This window comes from Podarcis vaucheri (assembly GCF_965113315.1).
Source record: "Podarcis vaucheri genome assembly, chromosome: 5".
In the NCBI taxonomy this organism is placed as follows: Eukaryota; Metazoa; Chordata; class Lepidosauria; order Squamata; family Lacertidae; genus Podarcis; species Podarcis vaucheri.
The window spans coordinates 103,471,154-103,492,933 of record NC_138763.1 but is presented as its reverse complement, the minus strand read 5'-3'; the positions used below and the strand labels follow the sequence as shown (position 1 = coordinate 103,492,933).

Here is a 21,780-nt window from a genome sequence, read left to right as displayed (position 1 = left end):
TCATAGAGTTGGAAGAGACCACAAGGGCCATCGAGTCCAACCCCCTGCCAAGCAGGAAACACCATCAGAGCACTCCTGACATATGGTTGTCAAGCCTCTGCTTAAAGACCTCCAAAGTAGGAGACTCCACCACACTCCTTGGCAGCAAATTCCACTGTCGAACAGCTCTTACTGTCAGGAAGTTCTTCCTAATGTTTAGGTGGAATCTTCTTTCTTGTAGTTTGGATCCATTGCTCCGTGTCCGCTTCTCTGGAGCAGCAGAAAACAACCTTTCTCCCTCCTCTATGTGACATCCTTTTATATATTTGACCATGGCTATCATATCACCCCTTTACCTCCTCTTCTCCAGGCTAAACATGCCCAGCTCCCTTAGCCGTTCCTCATAAGGCATCGTTTCCAGGCCTTTGACCATTTTGGTTGCCCTCCTCTGGACACGTTCCAGTTTGTCAGTGTCCTTCTTGAACTGTGGTGCCCAGAACTGGACACAGTACTCCAGGTGAGGTCTGACCAGAGCAGAATACAGTGGCACTATTACTTCCCTTGATCTAGATGCTATACTCCTATTGATGCAGCCCAGAATTGCATTGGCTTTTTTAGCTGCCGCAACACACCATGTAAATGGTTGAACAGATTTCTTCATTGTTGCTCCAGAGGGCAGGACTAGAGCCAAAGGATGGAAATTGCAGGGAAGCAGTTCTTCACTAAACATGAAAAGGAACCTTCTAACAACATGAACTGGTCAACTGTGAAAGAGAATTGCCTTGAGAACTGGTGGCTTCCCCTTTACAGAAGGCATTTAAGCACATGTTCGTGGCTCAAGGATGATGTGGTTGCATCCTTGAGTTTGAACTAGATCAGTGGAGGTCAGAAGCTAGATCACAATTTACTCTTGTGCTTTGAAGTAAACTGGCAAGGATTTCTGACAGCATTTTTATGTTGTGAAGTGCCCCAATATCTGCGGATAAAGGGTGGTACACAAATTAAACAAACAAACAAACAAACAAACAAACAAACAAAGCAACCTGTCTCCTGTATAACAATAATAACATAAAAATGGCATACACACCATGCAACAAACAAACAAAGTTATTGAAATGTGGGCAGGGGAGAAGCTAACCAGGAGTGGCTTTTTGTGTGGCAGGATTGTGACCTCAGTTCAGCTCTGGTGCTCTAAACAAATTCCTGGGCTCAAAATTATTTCATTTGAAAATCTATCCTATGCTCTGGTCAATGGGTTTCAAGGAACCAGTAACAAAACAAAAACAAAGTAGATAACCAAAGACTGAAGCCTGCCCACCCTTGGACTAGATTAGCTCATAAGCACCCTTCCAACTCTCTGATTTTATGAGACCCTGGTGCCCAGGGTAGGCAGTTAACTCATGTTCCTGCCAAAAATGCTCCTTCCCAAACTGTCCTTTATGCTGTTAGGGAAAACAAGAGTGCAAAATAAAAGGACACCTGGGGTGGGGGTGGGGCTTACACTATAATGGCATTACATGGCATTAAAATGAATACAAACTGGGATGTAAGCATGTATCTTTTACCAATAGAGCCTATTTTCAGCTTCTGAAAGAGCCACTAAGTCAGACTATGTCTAAAGATACCAATTATCCAAATATGTGTGTCAGGAAGGATGGCTGTTGGAATTATTTCAGCCACATGACATCAGGCCCGGGGAGCCAGTAAGCTGGGGCAATGCTAAGAGGCACCGTCGGAAAGAACTGCAAAGTGCTGCTGCTGTTTAGCTGTCCTTGAAGCAGTAAATCAGCAGAAAGCAAGACATGCTGTGGAATTCCAGCTTTATCATCAGGCAGCCTGGAAGCAGGGAAAAACCAACAACAAGGTTTCTTATGGAGAAAAGAGAAGCCTATCTAAAGATTATCTTGGCTCTGGTGAGATAAGAAGTGGGAGGGTATTGTTACTGCTAAGAAAGCAAAAGATGATAGATAATGAGAAGCTCAAGGTTCCAGTTTGTTATATGCATATCTTAAGGCCACAGTTGTAACTCTGCTTACCTGGAAGTAACCCCCTCCCCTTTCATTAGGACTTACTTCTGAGTAGACATAGTTCAGATTGTGCTGTGAGACACACCAAGAAGAATTCCTTCCTTCAAGCTATAACCAGTAGTATTGGATGGTCAGAGGTGCCTGGTTGGAGGGTGGCACACATTGTGTGTGTGTGATGTCACATGTATGATGTGTGAGTGGCGTCTCGTCTTCTGGAGAAGGCCAAGCACTGGAGTTGGCCATTGAAGCTGCGACACACAATGTGTGATGTGTGTGACATCGCATGCATAAGGTGCACACCAGGCTCCCTCAGCATTCAGGGGGTCCTGGCCCCTTTCCAACAGAGATTGATGGGGGTGGTGACAAAATGGCCCCCTAGAGTTGGCACACTTGTGGATGGTGGAGATTCAAATGTTGGTCAAGCAAATGCAAATGGTAAATATGTGTGTGTCGTGAATTAAGTAGAGAGTACCAGAAATACAAACACACCAAATCTAATGTGATTCTACAAGATAAGCCTCACCCCACCCTGAAAGTGCCCAAGATAAAATAAATGGAATTCTAAAAATTCTACCTGGAATTCTCTTCTTAATTATTATTAAATAAAATCATCTATAATTGGCCACATTTGTACCTTATGGGCAGTGCTCTCAAAATTACTATGCAGTGTACATTAGGTTGAGAGTTTCTGACTAGTTCATGCTTAGCTAATGAATTTCATAAATAAGTGGGGGTCTTATTTAACTCAGGTGTCCCTTGTTATAGTCAAACACTATATCCAGGCAGGCACGTCACTGAATATTCTGTCATAGATTGATATCTGCATTTGGTATTACATGAGATTTAATTTCAAGTTTTGATGATGTTGAACATGCAATAGTATTTCATTTATTACTGTAATTGATAGCTGACATATACAATGCTACAGAGTATCTGATAGCATCTGATTGGCATGCAATGGTCTTTAGCATTGGACCATTTATATAAGGTTTCATGTTTGATACCTGACAAATTCAAAAGAAAGGAAAGCAATAACAACTAGACTAACACTTCAGTACTTACTGAAGTAGGCTTACTTACTTCTGAGTAGGCATAGGAATGCTGTCTGAAGCACTTTAGATTCAGTTGCAAGTGTTAAATATCTTACCATTTTAAGTTCAGTGAAACATTTTTAGTTCTGTACTTAGCTATTTAAACCATTGCAATTTTGTTTAAAGGGCCTGGAAAGGCAACAGCCTAAGTCAGCCTTCACCAAGCTAGTGCCCTCCAGATGTTTGGGGCTTCAGCTTTCATCAGCCCATGTCACTCAGGTTGATGGGAGGTCACCAAGGTGGAGAAGGCTGGTCTAGACATATGATTTACTTAATAAATCCCTGGATCCAATAACATTGTGAGGTTTCTATTGTGAAGTATAAGAGCTAAAACAAAACCCTCCTCTTTAGTCTAGTTAGACACATGCCAGATAGTTGTCAGATTTCCTCAAATACCTTGTTCAGCCCTTTTGCAGCTAATTATGCCAAACTCTCTTCTGAACTCTAGAAGATGAAAAATGTTTGCCTTCAGCACTTTACTGTGTTCTGACATGAATTGAAGCTGCAAGAGCCAGCTGAGCAAAACAAGTGAAATCCTGATTTCTTCACAGCCTATCTATAGACCTGAAAGTCTGGATGCCTAGGGCCTTATTATTTTTATTACTACTACTATTGTTGTTTATTTATAGCTCCACAGTTTTTATGGTGCTTTGCGCAGTAACAAGTTAACAGCCCAGCCCTTTGCATGTTTACTTGCAGTTAAGTCCCACGGAGTGTGTAGAATTGCAGCCTAAATGACTAGTCCCAGAAGCAATGAGCTTACAAACACACACACACACACACACACACACACACACACACACACAACAGAAACACTGCTGTACATTAAATACATCAAAACATACACTTTTAGCAGGTTCTATTTGCTTTTCAAAATGCTCAAGCATTTGCTTGTGGTTCCTGTACTGCTGAAATCCCTTCCCTACAATTATAGATGATAGGGTTGGTCATCTAGTCTGGTTCTTTACATCGAGTGGCAAATGCTAAACATAGAATTAAAATTCACTGTTACATGTGTTGCATCCTTCCTTTTCTTCTCTCTTCCTTAACATACATTCTTTTTAGTAAACCACATGTTCTTTAACAAAAAAACACTGGATGGCATTTCCAAAGTTTGAAAGAACCCCCCCCCATGCAACGCAAATGTACCCCAAATACAGGGATTTTGTAAAATAGCATGCTTTTTGGTTTTTTGTTATTATGTATATGAGCATTTGGGCAGTCTTTTGAAAAATAAATCATTTTGTTATACAAAAACATACAAGGACTGTACATTAACTTTAGTTTGCGTCATGTATTATGGCAGTCAAGCCAAGAAATTTTTATATGACAGACAGCTATACTGCAAGTTTGCAGCTAAAAATAAACTCATCCCCACCCTAAATGCATTTTGGAATATGAATGTTTTTAAAGGGGTGGGGCCTAAAGGCCAAGCACTTCAAATTATTATTTTCATAACTCTCTGGATAAAAATGATTCCCATGCACCACATGAAATCAGCAAGGAGACTTCCAGCAAAATAACCCCAGAGGTTTTTTTACATTAATCTTGGGGATCTGCACCAGGCAGTCTAAGAAAGTGTGTTACATCCTACAAACTTTCTTGTGTGTAGCGGAACCTTCACCTATCAGTTTTATACCCTAAGCAGTTGTTATGTTAAAGGTGTGATTACATTCAATGTGCAACCCCCTCTTTAAATAATAGCCCCTCCATTCTGTTCTGGCCCCAATGATAATTTCCCTGCTCTTAGCATCAGGAGCAGTTTCCTGCCTGAGTTGAATAGTAGTTTCGACCTAGCATCTTTGGTTGGGGCAAGACAAGCAAGTTTGGGTGAGCACACAAATGCCAATTTTTATTTTTATGACTTCCAAACCAGAAAATAAGGGGGCTAAACGGGACCCCAAGGTAAAGGTAAAGGGACCCCTGACCATTAGGTCCAGTCGTGGCCGACTCTGGGGTTGCGGCACTCATCTTGCTTTATTGGCCAAGGGAGCCGGCGTACAGCTTCCGGGTCATGTGGCCAGCAGGACTAAGCCACTTCGGGCAAACCAGAGCAGCGCACGGAAATGCCGTTTACCTTCCCGCCGGAGCGGTACCTATTTATCTACTTGCACTTTGACGCGCTTTCAAACTGCTAGGTTGGCAGGAGCAGGGACCGAGCAACGGGAGCTCACCCCGTCATGGGGATTCTAACCGCCGACCTTCCGATCAGCAAGCCCTAGGCTCTGTGGTTTAACCCACTGTGCCACCTGCATCCATGGGACCCCAATGTACCCCCAAAACAGGACAGTCCTGGTTTTAAAGGGACAGGTGAAGAAGAAGAAGAAGAAGAGTTTGGATTTGATATCCCACCTTTCACTCCCCTTCAGGAGTCTCAAAGCGGCTAACAATCTCCTTTCCTTTTCCTCCCCCACAACAAACACTCTGTGAGGTGAGTGGGGCTGAGAGACTTCACAGAAGGTGACATTAACCTTTTTATTATTGTTTAAAGAAAACTTATTGCTAGTTTAGGCCAGAGATTATGAATAACCCAGACAAAAAGTACATTTAAATAAAAGCAAAATAAGACACACACCCCAGCAATGACACATAAGATGAAGGCACATAAGAAGACAACCACAACGAGCATGCTAAATGAAAAAGGCTACTGGGCATGATTCTTACATAACTGACACATACTATCAATTTACTTCTTGCCCATATTTGTTCCTGTTGCAGGAGGGCAAAACCGGCACCTCTCTTATAGAGTGGATTCCTCTATGGAACGTAGTGCAAAAGAACAAAGGTAGCCAAAGAGAAACTCTCCTGTGCACAGTTCTTTGAGATTTTGCGTAGGTTGAAGGAACAGGTTAGCCAGACCTGATTGTGCAGCTACCCTAACCAGGCCCCAAAACCTCCCAAATTCCTTCTTCAAGGATCCATTAGCTGAAATGCTGTTCCTTCAAGGTGACATCATTAAAGTCTTGCACAGGAGATCTTCCCAGTGGATTGTTCCCTCTGTGATTACTATAAAGTCGCTGTTCTGCATCTGCTCTGCCATTCTCTGCATAAGACTTGCTGCCCCTCAGGCTCTTTTGCTAGCGCATTGATGCACCATGACATCCTGACACAGGTAGCAAGGCATGAACACATTCCCCCCCTCATCTCTTCCATCTCCCATTTATTTTCCTTTGGCAGTTCAGGAAGGCTGCCTTCACGTTCTCCTTCGCCCGCCTGCCCACCACCGTCCCCCATTGTTTGCTTTCTCTTCTCCATCGATCAACTGTGTTACTTTACTGCAGGCACTGTAATATTAACTACTGTTCAAACAGAAGCACTTAGCAGGGGAGTTCGCTGGGATTCCTCTGACCTATTACTCAACAGGATTTTCTGCAACAACACGTTTTTGTTTGTTTTGGGGAGGGATTAGTGGCAATATTCCACATACTACTGACACAATGAAACACAGGTTTCATAGGAGGTAAAAGGAAATCTCTCTATCAGACACCACCTCCTTGATTTTTAAAGGAACATATGCAGATCTGATTGCTTCTAACAGTTTCAAAGTCCAATAAGAAAGGCGCAGAATAGGAATAACATTTGCCTGTAGCAGATGGAGGGGTCTAGGAATGCCTCCTTTTGCCATCCTTGCTGCAGCAGCAGAGAGTGAACCAGCCCTCAGTATTTTGTGTCAGTTCCTTTATATAATTTTCACCTTTTTAGTATCTTGTTGGATATATATTTGAACACAAAGTTTAAACTTAAGATCTTTAAGATCTTTAATATGTATATACAGATATGCTGCAGGCTCCAGGTGGTATAACTGGCATCAACTGAGAGTTTAGGGCACACTTGATTTCGGTGAATATTTATGATCTGAAGTGTGTGTAACAAGAAAGAACGTATTAAATATAGCCTTTCAGTCCTTCCCAAGATGGCCACGTAAGCTTTTAAAAGTGAAATTAAGGAACTTGTACACTTTTCTGGCACTGCTCCTTGATATCCTGGATGATAAGATGCCTAGATATTTGTGCTGGTCAGCTTTGGGGCTTTTCTCCTGGGAGACAGGCACCTAACTACTGCCATACAGACTTAAATAACTTCTACATCACACAACTGTAAATTACTCTGCGATGGGAAAGCAAAAAGTTGCCTCTTTTAAAGTAAAGGGAATTGTATCTTTGACATTCTCACTGCTACAAATGCCCATTTAATTGTATACTAATAGTAGCTAAGGGACGCAGGTGGCGCTGTCATCAGAAGGTCAGCAGTTCGAATCCCTGCGACGGGGTGAGCTCCCATTGTTTGGTCTCAGCTCCTGCCAACCTAGCAGTTCGAAAGCACGCAGTGCAAGTAGATAAATAGGTACTGCTCCGGCAGGAAGGTAAACGGCCTTTCCATGTGCTGCTCTGGTTCGCCAGAAGTGGCTTAGTCATGCTGGCCACATGACCTGGAAAAACTGTCTGCAGACAGACTCCGGCTCCCTCGGCCTGTTAAGAAAGATGAGCTCGCAACCCCAGAGTCATCCGCGACTGGACCTACCGGTCAGGGATACCTTTACCTTTAATAGTAGCTAAGGTCTAGTCTTGGTAAATCTGTTTCTCAGATGTACTGCTTCCAATTGCAGGTAGAGGATCATGTAGCTTGAATCATAATCACGGAACCATAGAATTGTAGTGTTGGGACCCTGATAGTTATCTAGCCCACTCCCTGCAATACAGGAATCTCAGCAGAGAAGGGCCTCTATAAAAAGTACCTCCATACAGAATTCTAGCAAACTAGGCTGTTATCATCTTAGCTTTGCATGCTGTATTTTTCATGGCCAGGGACATTTTTTGCATAGAAAAGATGTGAGCCCACCATCTGAAGTGATATGCTGCGGACACAAACTATCTCCAGGTAAAATAGAGACAGAGATTACCGTATTTAACATGCCCCCCTGTATAAGATGACCCCTATTTTTGGGGACTCCCAATTGAGGAAATGGGGGGAGATTGCCCAGAGTTGTTGAGCTTTTTTGGGGGGGCAGGGATTGCCGGAAATCACTCAACGGCCTAACTGCCGCTGCCAGTCTCACACCACGCCAAAGCCACCAGTCAGCTGTCCACTCACCAACGGCAACCGCCAAGAGACCGCCTAATTACTGCAGCAGTAGCCAATAGAAAGCAGGTATTGACAGGTATTCTGGGAGAGTATACATGCAGAACTGCAAAAAATGCTAAAGATCTCTTTCAATAAAAAACCAGAGGCCTACCTCCTGGGAATAACAGATTTGGATATTCCACAAAAGAGGAAGTGTATCTTTTTATATGTGACGGTGGCAGCAAGAGTTTTGATTGCAGCAAAATGGAAGAGTAATGAAATCCCCTCTATACAAGATTGGATCCAAAAGCTGACAGAATATGCCAAATTAGATGGTTTATCAGAAAAATTAAAGAATAAATCAAAACAGGAATTTGTTTCTAAATGGGAGGTTTTCAAAGAATATCTGAAAAATATAGTAGTTTAAATTCTGTTGCAGCATTTGAGGAACTTCAGTGATAGTTGCTAGGTAGATAGAAGAAATTAGATTTATTGAGAATAAGTTTAATTATGAAAAAATGTGTATTGGCAATAAGTAATATGAATTTGAAATATGGAATAGACGGGAAGTTGGGTCTTTAGTGTTAAGACCTGTAATGGTTCTAGGGGTTGCTCGTGTGTAAGCCTGTGCCAACACTTGGCTGGGTTGCCTAAGTGAACCTCTTCTGTCCGGACAGCCACTCACCCGTGGCTGTCTCAATCGCTGGCAGAATCCTTCAGTGGGCGTTTCTTAAACTTCTTCCAGCAAAGAAGTTCTTTCACGCCCAGTCGCCTCCTACTTTCCCTGCGCGGAAGCCTTCTGTGCAAGGAGGGCGTGGGCAGTGGAGGACCTCTACTCTCCCCGCTGGTCCCCAGCAAGGAGTCATGTGACCCCCTCTCAGATTCCCCCATCTGCCCCCCTTCTCCACTGGGGCTGAGCTGATTCCCTTCCCCAGAAGATGGGCTGCCTCTCCCAATCCCGGGACGCTCTCTGGGATCCCTCTGGAGCTCTCTCTCTCCCTCCTGCACTGATGGCAGTTCCCTGACAAGACCAATAGATGTTTTATTGTTTGCCAAGAAAATTATGTGTCTATGGTTATTTTTGTAATTTGTGTGTAATTTGGTATTTGTGTTTTTGTGTGTGTTTTTTTTCTTGTTGTATAAATAAATATTTTTTTTAAAAAAAGCAGGTATTGCCGTAGCCAACAATCACCCACACAATAACCTCTGACAATCTCCTGTTCACGGCTGCCAACAACCGCACGCCCCCCCTCTGCACTATCCGTGTATAAAACAACCCCTAATTTTTAACATTTAATTATAATAATTAAAAAACCGTCCTATACATGGAAAATACAGTAGTTTTCCTCCAGCCAGAATTTTCAGAATTTGATTCTAACACCTTGGAAGGTCAGACTCACACTGGATTGAAGGCACCTAAGAAGGTCAGGCGCAACGCCCGGTATCTTCAAGGTTATGTGGGGCACTAAGATCACCTTGCCAAAGGGCCTACAGAATCTTGGTGTCCCCGTCCTCCTTTGTATCTGGTCAGCAAACTTAAGCTGCAATCCTAGAAATTGCCCCAGTTCATATGTTTGGTGGCAGGGCACTGTCTAGTGGGATGGAAGAGCATTCCTTTCCACCACATGGATAACACTTAATGCGAACCCATCCGAATGTATGAACTCAGGGATTGTGACTTGCATGGTACACATTTTTACAAAAGATAACCATCAGTAACATCACCATCTAGTAATATGACTAGTGGTGGGTTTTAATATCCAATTTCCATGAGGAATATTTGTTGTTATGTTTGGTGATATTAATATTTCCAGTTGGATTGTTTGAATTAGAGATCAATCTGAGCCACAAAATATAGCTTTGAACGTTCTCAAAGTCCAGTAGTGTTCAGAGATGGGTTTTGGTTAGTCAATAGCTAAGTTCCAATATGGGAAACTTACTTTACCAAGTAAAAATATTGCTGGAAGATCATATAGATAATACTAAATGATCTTAACCAAGCATCTAGAATAAAGACACAAGTAAAAAATCAGTTAGTGTATGGAAATGTGAAGACTGTACAAAGAAACATATACAATGACTTTAACATTATTTTATAATAATTAATTGTAATCAGAGAAGGTATGAGTCACCAACAGCAAGATAGAGATGGCAGCTTTGATTATTTTAACATTTCAGTTTCTGTTGTATTCCTTCTCACAAATAAATGGTAGCAAATCTCCCCCCCCCCTTTTGTTAATAAATGATAGATCTCAAGGATTCCCAATCTATGTGAGGCAAGTAGGAATCTGCAAGAGGGAAATCAGTAAGATTGGCAAAGCCCAGCATGGGGAAAGGTTTGTGGTGAAGAACAGCCCACTCTATCCCACCCACTGATTTCCCTTACAAATATTCTAATTACAACAACCTTCACCAACTTAGTCACAAACATCATTCTGGGAATCACATTTCTCAAGTTCTATCCTAATATTAGAAATAAATCCAAATGTTTGGAATAAGCAAACTGTTTCAGATTACAAGTAATCAATTGCCTTGGTTATTCAAAAATTTTGTAATATCTGAAATCATTGCAAATTATTTTCTGGGATGCTATTTTTGGAGATGGCATTCCCCCCGTTCCTGTTCCTTGATTGATGGGGAATGCAAAGGCAGGCTAGTTCTTTCTGGGCTGGAATCCAGACTCATTCATACTTCTCTAATTGTGATTAAGTCTGAATCCCCTCCCCTGAAATAACATGGTGATCGGTAGCAGATCCCACTTCTGATTGGAGTTACGCTTCTCGCATGCTGAAGGCCATTGCTCAGTTTCTTCTCTTTCTATCTCCCATGCTGGGAGGGCAAGGCGAAGGAGAAGGAGGAGGAGGAGACACGGGGATGTTACCTCAGAGACAATTTGTTTTGAGAGGAAGACCTTAATATTGGATTCTGTAGAGTCCTAAGGCAGAGGAAGGGAACTTTTTTCTGCCTAATGTAATGTGTTCTTGTTTTATGTGAAGATATTTACATTATAAAAATGCTTTTCAATGAGAAATCTAAACCACTTCCTTCTTTTCACTTATTTTTATAATGTTATACCATGTTTGGTGTGTTTGTCAGCTGAGATTGGGGGTTTGTCACATTGTTAATCATGGGCTGCTCTATTGTAATTCATGTCTATGTCTATAATTATTTGCCTTAAGGTTGACATTTATTTATATGGTCACCATTTCTTTGTCCCTGATGAAGATTGTCATTCACCAAAAAATTTTGGTCCCCCCCCCCATATGGGCTAATAGCTTTGTCCATCAGTGTATCACTACACCCGTTTAACACTTAAAATTATTTTATTATTGTTTATTGTATTTCATAATCTATTATAATTACTACTACTACTAGATTTATATTCCACCTTTTACATACAATTAATGCTGTTATTTTTACCAAATTATGTAATACACATACACATATATATTTCTGTTATCATGTTATCTTGCACAATTACATTCAACCAGATGAACTCTGTGTATGAACATAAATAGTAACTCATGTTATTATTTTATTTATTTATTTTAAATTTAGACTCTCCTGTAACCACATAGTTGTCCAGTTGGATTAGGACCTCTAAAACCAAATACTGATTCATGTCAAGTATGAATTACTACTGCTACTAAGTGCTGTACTGTACTGTTAAGTAAATGTAATTACAGTATATTTCAGTTATAAACTACTAAACACTATTGCATATCATCAGCCAGCAAATACTGTCAAATATAAGCTGTCAAACACCATATACTGAACATCAAAGTCATATATAAACGACTGAAATCAAAGTATTATCTCGAGTCTAATGTGCCATTGAATCTAATGTGTACCTTAATTTTTGCAACGTAATTTGACCAAAAAAGGCGAGCATTAGATTTGAGTAAATATGGTAGTAATATTTAGCAAATATTCAGAAATTCAGAACATGGCTGTGAATATTCAACATGAAAATTTTCAGAGGAGAATATCTGAGCTGACTCCTTTCAGCTCTTGTTCATATTTTACAAGATTCCACAGTCAAATTGTCTATTCTTCCTGACTAAAGCAAATGATTTCATTTCAGCTGTGTTGACAGACATGTTGAAACTGAGCCATACTGTATATATTTTACCTCAGGTTACAGTCTGGATTTGCAAAATTAAATTAGAAATTTAGCTCTTTGAGACTGTGTTAACTAGAACTGATCCCTTTCAGCTGCGGATTGAATCATCTTCTTTTTTACATTTGAAAAAGGCAGTAGCTGTCTGCATCCAAAAAGGGGCTGAAGGCTGGAGGGTCCCCTCCCCCCCCAAAGTCCCTGTTGGCTCCACCCCCACCATCACCCATTGAAGCCAAAGGTCTGGAGAGAGGTTCTCCACTCATTTGGCTGAATGCGGGGCAAATCCTCACCATGATTTGAACCCTGATTGTGCAGGGATCATAACTGCACGGAGAATTTAAAGCACCTTCACTCGGACAAGGGAACCACAAAGATTTTGTTCAGTCTGTATTTCTGGGAGAACTAATTTTATTTGTACTTTCTGGACTAATATGTGGGTCACAAAGCATTCTTTGATCAGAAAAACCTGTAGCAAAGCACATATAAATAACACGTATTTAGGATAGAATATGTAAATACCATTTATTTTTTAAAAAAAACATGTTTAAAATAATGCACTTAAAAAAAAAAAGCAGATTGATGCAGAAATGAGACTGAACAGATTTATGAATGAACACTACTGGATAGCTCAGTTGGTTAGAGCGTGGTGCTGATAATGCCAAGGTTGCAGGTTAGATCCCTGTATGGGACAGCTGCATATTCCAGCATTGCAGGGGGCTTTACTAGATGACCCCCAGCGTGCCTTCCAACTCTACAATTCTATGATATGACATGAAAAGCTGTCATGGGCTGGATCCTTCCGTCCCTGACTCAGGAGTGTAATAAGGACTGTCTGCTTGGCTGTTGTGATGTTGGGAGTGAAGTCTGTGTGGACATTTCTGTGCCTTCTCCATGCTTCATCCCCACATTATTATTATATTGAATTTATTTGCATCCCACCTTTTCCCCAGACTGGAACTCAACACAGCTTACACAAATTAAAAAAACACAGATAAAATACAAAAAGCTGTCCTTGAATCCATGAACGGGGATCTTGACACAATATTTCTCTGGAGGGTCCTAAGCTGGGCACCCCCAGGGCATTGTGGAAAATTCAGAATGGGAGCTGGTGGCACACCGATGTAGGAGAGGGCCCAAACCACCAAGATAATCCTACCCTCAAACCAGAATCCAGCTAATGTGGTGGTTTGCTGGAGGCAAAGAAGGCTTCTATCACTGCTGAGAAAACTTTATTTCCAATTTTTAAAAAGGAAAGGGGTCCTGATGCCCTGACTAGAGGACGTTGCCAGCCACTTGGAAGCTGTGTGCCTTTAGGGTGCTGTCCTGGCAGCCCCCGGTGCCAAGTCACAAGAGTCCCGGATATCCGCCTCAGTCACGGCCAAGCAGCAGAATCCCTTCTCTCTCCTGCCAGGTGCTTCACGAGCCACTTGGGGATAGCAGCACTACCTACATCTTAACTGGGCAGACGGTTGAAATGCCAGTTGGCTGGGAAGCATAGGGTGGATTTCATTGGGGCATAGCTACCTTCTTTTTGCTACAGTCAGCTGATTCCCCCCCCCACCTTTTTTTCTCTCCCTCCACCCCACAGGAAGCAGGGAAGCCGCTTTCACCTACGCCATCACTGCTGCTGGGGTTGCGCATGCCGTCACTGCTGCCTGCAGCCAGGGAAACCTAAGCAACTGCGGCTGTGACAGAGAGAAACAAGGTTATTACAACCAAGAGGAAGGGTGGAAGTGGGGAGGCTGCTCCGCTGATATCAGATACGGCATTGAATTCTCCAGGAGGTTTGTTGATGCCAGAGAAATCAGAAAGAGTGCTCGGAGGCTGATGAACTTGCACAACAATGAGGCTGGAAGAAAGGTATTTTAGAATAGGAGTGGATGGTCTAATGTTAGAGGGGTGGGCTTCCTTTTCACTGGTAGGCATGGATTCACATGGCTGGACAGATATGCCTTATGGCAGTGTAAAAGATTCCCTGCATATACAAAACTGGAATGTCCGGGGGGGGGGCAAATTTGATCACATTTGCATTCTAATGCAACCCTGCCTTATTTTCATTTCCCAAAACAACACGCAAATTGAAACACAGCTCTCTTCCAAAATTCACACTTCTCTGAATTTTGTGATATATGTGGGAAGAGTGTACATAAAATGCATATATTTGTGAAAATACTAGGAGCAATGCATGATATAGGGGAAATTGCTTGCAAAAAAAGAGTATGGTAATGTGCTGGTTAATGATGGGTCTTTATTCTCTTTTTAAAAATTCAAACTGCTGTAGGCATGTGGAGAGCTGAGCTTAAAACAGGAAACATGAGAAACCCAAACAGACAGGAGGTTCTGGCCTAGATGCCTTCCCAACATGCTAGCTTTCTATATGAAAGGGTTTTCTTTTCTGTATACAGGATCATCCAGTCATGTGAGTCCCTATCTGCAGTTTCAAGTCTGTCGCAGGTTATCTGTCTCAGTGAAATCTAGACTTGAGAAAGGGTCTCAGGAGGAGCCTGCAGGCATTTCCTCTCTCTGTGCCAGCAGTGCAGATGGTGCTTTATGGAATAACATAAGCAAAAGACACAGAGCACCAGTGTCAAAGTTGTCTATTACCCTTTGCTCTGGCAGTTAAAATACGGATTACATTACATTCAGCAACTGGTCTGAAAATTAGCATCTCCAAGAAAAACACACAGCAGGGAAAGCAAGTTCAAACCAACACATGAAAAAATGTTACTATTGTTTAAAAAACCCATGCTCTAGTACGTTCAAAAGCTGCATCTGATGCCATATGCCTAATTTGAAACTGACAAAACATGTTACACATTTTGTTTTTATTTTCTTCTTGGTAAGGATTTTCTTTCTAAGTTGCAGGGGGAAATTCCATCAAATGGTGTTTGCAATGTGTCATTTGAAAAAGCAAAACAATAAACTGAAGAAGTGGTTTTTATGCCATTGTATTTCAGCACTTATTTTACAAAGGAGAAGTGGCATTTCAACCATTTTAGTTGGAAAGAACATCATGAACCCAGAGGGAATCTATCTAGAGGAAGGGGAATAGTTTCAATGTTATTCTGAGAGAGCGAGTCACGTAGTGGCAATTTGTTTTGGTGAATCACTCTTGCGGTATGATTTATAGCTAATTTTAACTGATAGCAGTGCTATTTTTCTAGAAAAAGAGGTGCTGGAACTCACCATGAACGCCTCCCTCTTTCTCTTGGAATGGCAATGGCACCCACCTGAGAGGGGCAGGAACTGAGTTCTGGTGAGTTCCCCCTGAAAAAAGCCCCGACTGATACTATCAGACATCTAATGAGTAAGACTGAAATTTTAATAAGTAGATTAATCAATTAACTTTTAATCAATGAAGGCAGTTTTAAATTGGAGGAGCTGCCAGGCACAGCCACTTAAATTTTTTTGACATGATTTCAATTCTTGGGAAGTTTCTGCAAAATGGAGTGAGAAAGCAAATATTTAAAACATACTTTCCTCCAAACAGAGTGGCAGTTCTTGCCTGTTAAATGTTAAACTATAGTTACCACAGCATCTCAAAAGGTTTCTGCATGGACTCCATGGGCCTTGAGCATGTGGACTTAGGAGCCTTATTAATCACAATGTGTTAATACAGGAAAAAATAAATAAATTGTCCAGTAGCACCTTAGAGACCAACTAAGTTTGTTCTTGGTATGAGCTTTCATGCGCATGCACACTTCTTCAGATACCACACGAAAGCTCATACCAAGAACAAACTTAGTTGGTCTCTAAGGTGCTACTGGACAATTTTTTGTTTATTTTTTTATATATATTTCTACTGCGTCAGACCAACACAGCTACCTACCTGACTGTGTTAATATAATACATCCAATCATAACAAATGGATGAAAACCATACATGGGTCAAGAGGGACTGAAGACAGTTCTGGTCCAGCATGGAAATAGCTTGGGGAGAAAAGCTAACCCATAATGTAAGATTTAAAAACAAAACAGTGCTATACTCTGAAAGGGCAAACCAATGTTTCTACAGAAAGGAATGCTCCTAGGCAGTCCATTATGTCTTTGCACCCAGTGAAAAACTAATTAGACCACTAGTGAGAATTTAAAAGCACATGGAAATACTAATGCCATTGGTTATTTGAGTAATGAACATTTGTTGGGTCAGTTGCTGAAATGTTTCACTATAGAAGCTTACCCTCCTAGTCAAGAACGGCGATGGGGCTGGGCTTGGCAGGCCCCTCTCCACACTGCCCCACAGCTTGCTACTCATGCAGGGGCAGAATGCCTGAAAAGGGCTCCTGCCCCTTCCCCCCCTCCTTTGCTTTCCTCATTGTTTCATCATCATAGTAATAGTAATGCTCAGTGGCCACAGAATGCTGAGTTTTTGTTTGGCAGTGGGGGAGGGGGAGGGAGGCAGATGGAAAACCAGGAATGGAGTTTCCTGGAAGATGGCATGTCTGGTGATATTTTGTTGCAGGTCCTGCTTATACAAATAGATTATAAACCTGAGGCTTATAATCTGTGCTATAAATACTGTGTTTTCTTTTTCTTCTGTGAAGTGTGTAGGTGACACTGCATGAATAATAAGAAAAATACGAATTCAGACATGGACAGTTTCAATGAGCCATGTCTGGATTCCAGTCCATACATTATGCACAAACAACAACCATTTTTGAAATGCATAACAGCTACAAATTCAGTATTATTGCTTTGTTTAAACATGTCTTTCCTGCCTCCTGAAGGTTCACACTAGCTTTATCTGAAAAAGTGTAGTGAGGTCTTAAATGCAATGCCATTTACTTTGGTACTTCACAGAGATGAATTGCTTGATTGGATGAATTTAACGGGGTGGGAAGGGAATTGTCTGTGTCTTCCTGTGAAGTGTCACATGCCTCCCACACACCTTTGGCCTGGACGGCTGCATTTGCTCACGAGCTGCACTTTATTGTTGTTTGCCTGAAGGCTCAGGCGGAATCCTACCAGCACATGCTGACTTACTATACTGCATGTCTTCTTCTGTATGCTGTTGGCAAACGAAGGGGAGCTATATGATCCCGCAGGATCAACTTGCATATTGCACACCAACATAGCCAAAATGGTGCCCTCCTGATGCTGTTGAGCTCCCACCAACCCCAGCCATCATGGCAAGTAAGATGAGAGGGGGGCGGGAGCTGCAGCCAAGCCACATCTGGAAGCCCCCAGGCCGACATAGCCAATAAGATTGTTTTGGATATGACTATTAGGGTTTCCATTGAATTTTGCATTTAATTAAAATATTAAGCACATTTGAACCATCTGAAGCATATAAAATACTGCAACAATTTTATTGGAGATAGAGCATAATAAGGTTGAATATGGTGTGGGTATTGTCTGAACATCTTTAGGGCAGAAGAGATGAATCACACCATTAGGAACAATAACAAAATTTTGCTTTCACACTTTCACACCAAAGGCTTGAATCAAGCCAAGCGAACCACTCCTAATTTCGGTTAATTTTAATGAGAGAAAAGCACACAGCAGAGATATCCATCTGAAGCTAGTGGGAGTTTAAAAGTGCCGGAACGTGCCCTTGATCTTTATGCATGATATTGTCACAAATAACTCCCCCTGTAATATCTTAGAATCCACGTGATGAACGATGAGAGGCTATTTCCCCCTTTCATTATTTCTCCCTGCTTTTGTCTACAGGTGCTTGAAGAGAGAATGAAACTGGAATGCAAATGCCACGGGGTTTCTGGTTCCTGCACAACCAAGACCTGTTGGACTACGCTCCCTAAATTCAGAGAGATTGGATATATTTTGAAAGAAAAATACAACGCCGCCGTGCAGGTGGAAGTGGTGAGAGCCAGCAGGCTTAGGCAGCCCACCTTTCTGAAGATCAAGCAGATCAGAAGTTACCAGAAACCCATGGAAACAGATCTGGTGTATATAGATAAGTCACCCAACTACTGCGAAGAAGATGCTTCCACCGGGAGCGTGGGGACACAGGGACGCCTCTGCAACCGCACCTCACCCAGCGCCGACGGGTGTGACATGATGTGCTGTGGGAGGGGCTACAACACCCACCAGTACACCAAAGTCTGGCAGTGTAACTGCAAGTTCCACTGGTGCTGCTTTGTGAAATGCAACACTTGTAGCGAGCGGACAGAGGTGTTCACTTGTAAATAACAGCTCGTGTTCCTCCTTTTTAAAAGACACAGCCGCCACGTGTTAGAGTGGAACAAGACAACTACAGCATCATTTTGCACATTTAATTTTCTTGGAGGAGGAGGCCAGTCTCGTTCCTGTTACTTCTTAATAACACATTCAAGAACGATGCGTTAACTTGCTGACTAGCTGCTTTCACTACATTGGAACCAGGGTCGATGGGATGAATTGTATGGTGACTTCGTTCAGCGCAAGCAAGTTCCTCTGTGGTTCCCCCCCACCCCGCAAAAAACCCCTGCAGTCTGGGTTTTGTAGAGTTTTGCTCTTAGATTAAATTATACGTATCACAGTCCAGGAGGTTATTTTCAAATTTATAACGCACACAAATATGTGCAAATAAGACCTTTATCTTATTAAAAAACAAATGAGGAATTTAACTGTACCCAGAGAAACCTAAAATCCCAGCAGTGTTGCTGAAAAACTTTTATTTCTAAGAAAAGAAAAGAAACAAAAGCAGGTAAAGGGCAGCTGGTGAGACCATGATGTAAAATAGGGACTAGGGTGGAAGCTCAGCTATTGACTTATTTGTAAAACAAAGGTCAGGACAAAGGACAAAGCTCTGACAGCTGCAGGTGACACTGGAACCTTTTGAATGGACATTTGAAGAAAAAAATATTTTATTTATGTTTTTAATAGCATCAAAACAAATTCTCTAAGCACTAACGGGTAGCTATGTCTTTACTCTGTACTAAATGTAAACTTACTGGAATTCTAACTTTCTGATTTTTATTTCTGTTTTTATTTTGTATTTGGTTCTCCCTATGTCTTCAATGCTACTGATTTCATAGCACTCCACTGTTAGAAAGAGTTCTGTGACTGTACACATCAAACATGGCCTAAGAGCACAAGCAACTGGAGCATGGGAAACAGTGGTTTAAAATGATAGGAACGTGGTTGCTATAGATAACCCAGAATTCAGAAGGGGAGCAGTAGTTTCATCCCTGTACAAACCAAGGCAGCCAAGCTTGTATACTGTCACTGCTTCCTCATCTCTCACCCCTCGGCTACCTTTTATTGGTTGCAGCCATGTTTGGGGAGACACTTTTTCATGTGTCCACTCCATGCTGTGGCTGGAACAGTTAAGGGTCACCACCATGGGGATCCAGAAAACTGCGTAGCACTTGACAGGAAAGCATCATTCCCAAGCTTAGCTGGGTAATGGTTTCGCATTAAGGAGCCATCGAGTAAACAAATACTACTGCAGATCAGCATTGGGGATGACAATTTTGTATTAAGGTCCCACTGCCCACATAGTGGCACACTTTTAGGTATCACAGCCACACAGTGGGATGAACCCACGGGAGAAGCTGCCATGTTTCAATGTTACTTAATGATGCACTGGCTTACCTGGGCAGAAGTTCCTGTTTCTGTGTGAAGGAATGCCTCCTGTGCCTGACCTCCGCACTCTTAACTTGTGCAACAGAGAAAGTCCTTTGGGATACTCCTACATGCAGAGGGCTAAATCAGATGGCCCCTCTTCAGAGGTTTCTGATTCTCCATGTGATGAGGGCGAGTGAGGCTCCATTCTCATAATCTTCCCCACTGTTGAGCTGGAGGGTTGACTTCTGCAGTGGTGAGACTTCTCTACGTCTCTAGGCTGTCCATGATCTCCCAGGGTTCTAAATCACAAGTGGAACCTTCTCAGATAGAGCAGACTCCTTACTGTAGAGGTATGCTTCTTCTAACTCATGGAGGAAAGAGATTACAGGAGAGAGTCCGCACATTCTCTCCCACTCTTCCTCTTTTGATGAGGAATTAGGACATCCAAGCAGGGCTGCTATTCCCACCCTTTATTTTGTGGGTTATGGCTCACAGTTTCAGCCTCTTCAGGCATAGACAACCTAAAGTACTCACTCTATGAAGAGGATGGTGGCAGAGGGAACCCTGGACCCATTCCGTGGGAAGAGGATCTTTATAAGTCTCTGAACATTAGCTGAATGTATGAACTATCTTCACTGAATCAAAAGGATGTTGTCTGAGGTGATGATAAACAAGGTTCTGTCTGTGTGACTTTTGCACCACCACTGGCCACGGTTCTTCCCATTCCTCCCAACATTTACAATGAATGTGGATTGGATGTCACCAATGTGACAAGGAAGTGGGTGGAAATTTTTGCTGCAGGAATCCCAGTCCCATTGGCAAATATAAAGTCTATGCCACCATTTATTCCCACATGCAGTTTGCCACTCAATGCTGCAGTCCATCAAGTTCCCTCTGCTCAGTCCCACTGCCTTGCCTCAGAGGACATCCGTGGGAGCTGTTGTCTAGTGGGCAAAGGCTGAAGGGAGACACCAGGAAAGCGTGGGGCAGGAAATGTCACTTGAATAATTCTGGCAACAGAGGGACACTGTACCATTTCTGTGAATGTGGGGTGGTTTATTATTATTATTAATATTATTATTATTGTGAGAATCTTTTGCAAAGAAGGCGCTTTGAAAGCCTCTTGGGGCTATAAAGTATTCTAAATATAAATAAATAAGTAAATAAGTAAACAAGAGCCAGCCGTTTTCTCATACATCACCTCAAGCAAATTCCTTTTCAGGAGAGACAAGTCAGACATTTAGCTGTGAGCCATCAACTGTTGCACAAACCAGTAAGTACATGCATGTGTGATTTGGTCATAAGGGCTTTATAGAGTTAACCTTGCAGCAACATTATTTGGGCAGTTGGATTTTCTTAATGTTTGATAATTTCCAGGTTAGGACAGGTTTTTTCTCTGAAAGACATTATCATGTTCACACCATGCCATGAAGATAATGAAAACAGCAGTTGCTGAATCCCAGCTAATACATGGCTGATGTGTTAACTTGAGTTATTTTTAAATGGCACAGTGAACCGAAGTATGGTTGACAACATTTAACTACCCTCTCTCTTCCCGAAGAGCCTCTTCATACACACTTTTAGGTGCACGTCTATAGCCAAAAAGCATGACTGTAACATGTGCATGTTTCCAAGGGTCCTGCTGGTAAACTTGACAAAGAGCTGGATTTGGCTGCAGCTGCCTCTTAAGTCTGGATGTCCTACAGCATAATGTATAAAATCAGGGCCAGCCCAAGACATTTTGGCACCTAAGGCAAGCCACAAAATGGCACAAAAGCAGTAACCCTCCACCAGGGCAGAGAGACCACTCTTGTGATAGCATGGGGAGAGCTGCTGAGGAGGCAGATCCAGCCTCCAAGGAGCATGCTGCAGCCAGTGTGGTGTAGTGGTTAATAGCAGTAGTCTTGTAATCTGGGGAACTGGGTTCGTGTCTCCGCTCCTCCACCTGCAGCTGCTGGGTGACCTTGGGCCAGTCACACTTCTCTGAAGTC

At 42.2% G+C, this 21,780-nt stretch overlaps 1 protein-coding gene across 2 annotated transcripts in view; it reads left to right on the top strand.

Annotated features, from left to right (window-relative positions):
* Nucleotides 1-20,966, top strand: part of WNT7B (Wnt family member 7B) — a 117,440-nt gene extending 96,474 nt beyond the window's left edge. For both annotated transcript variants that reach the window (XM_082223273.1, XM_082223272.1), the window contains exons 3-4: nt 13,867-14,138; nt 17,951-20,966. In XM_082223273.1, coding sequence (XP_082079399.1) covers nt 13,867-14,138; nt 17,951-18,430 — 752 coding nt within the window. In that variant the 3' untranslated portion in view covers nt 18,431-20,966. The remainder of the gene's footprint in view (nt 1-13,866; nt 14,139-17,950) is intronic.
* Nucleotides 20,967-21,780: the final 814 nt, after the last annotated feature.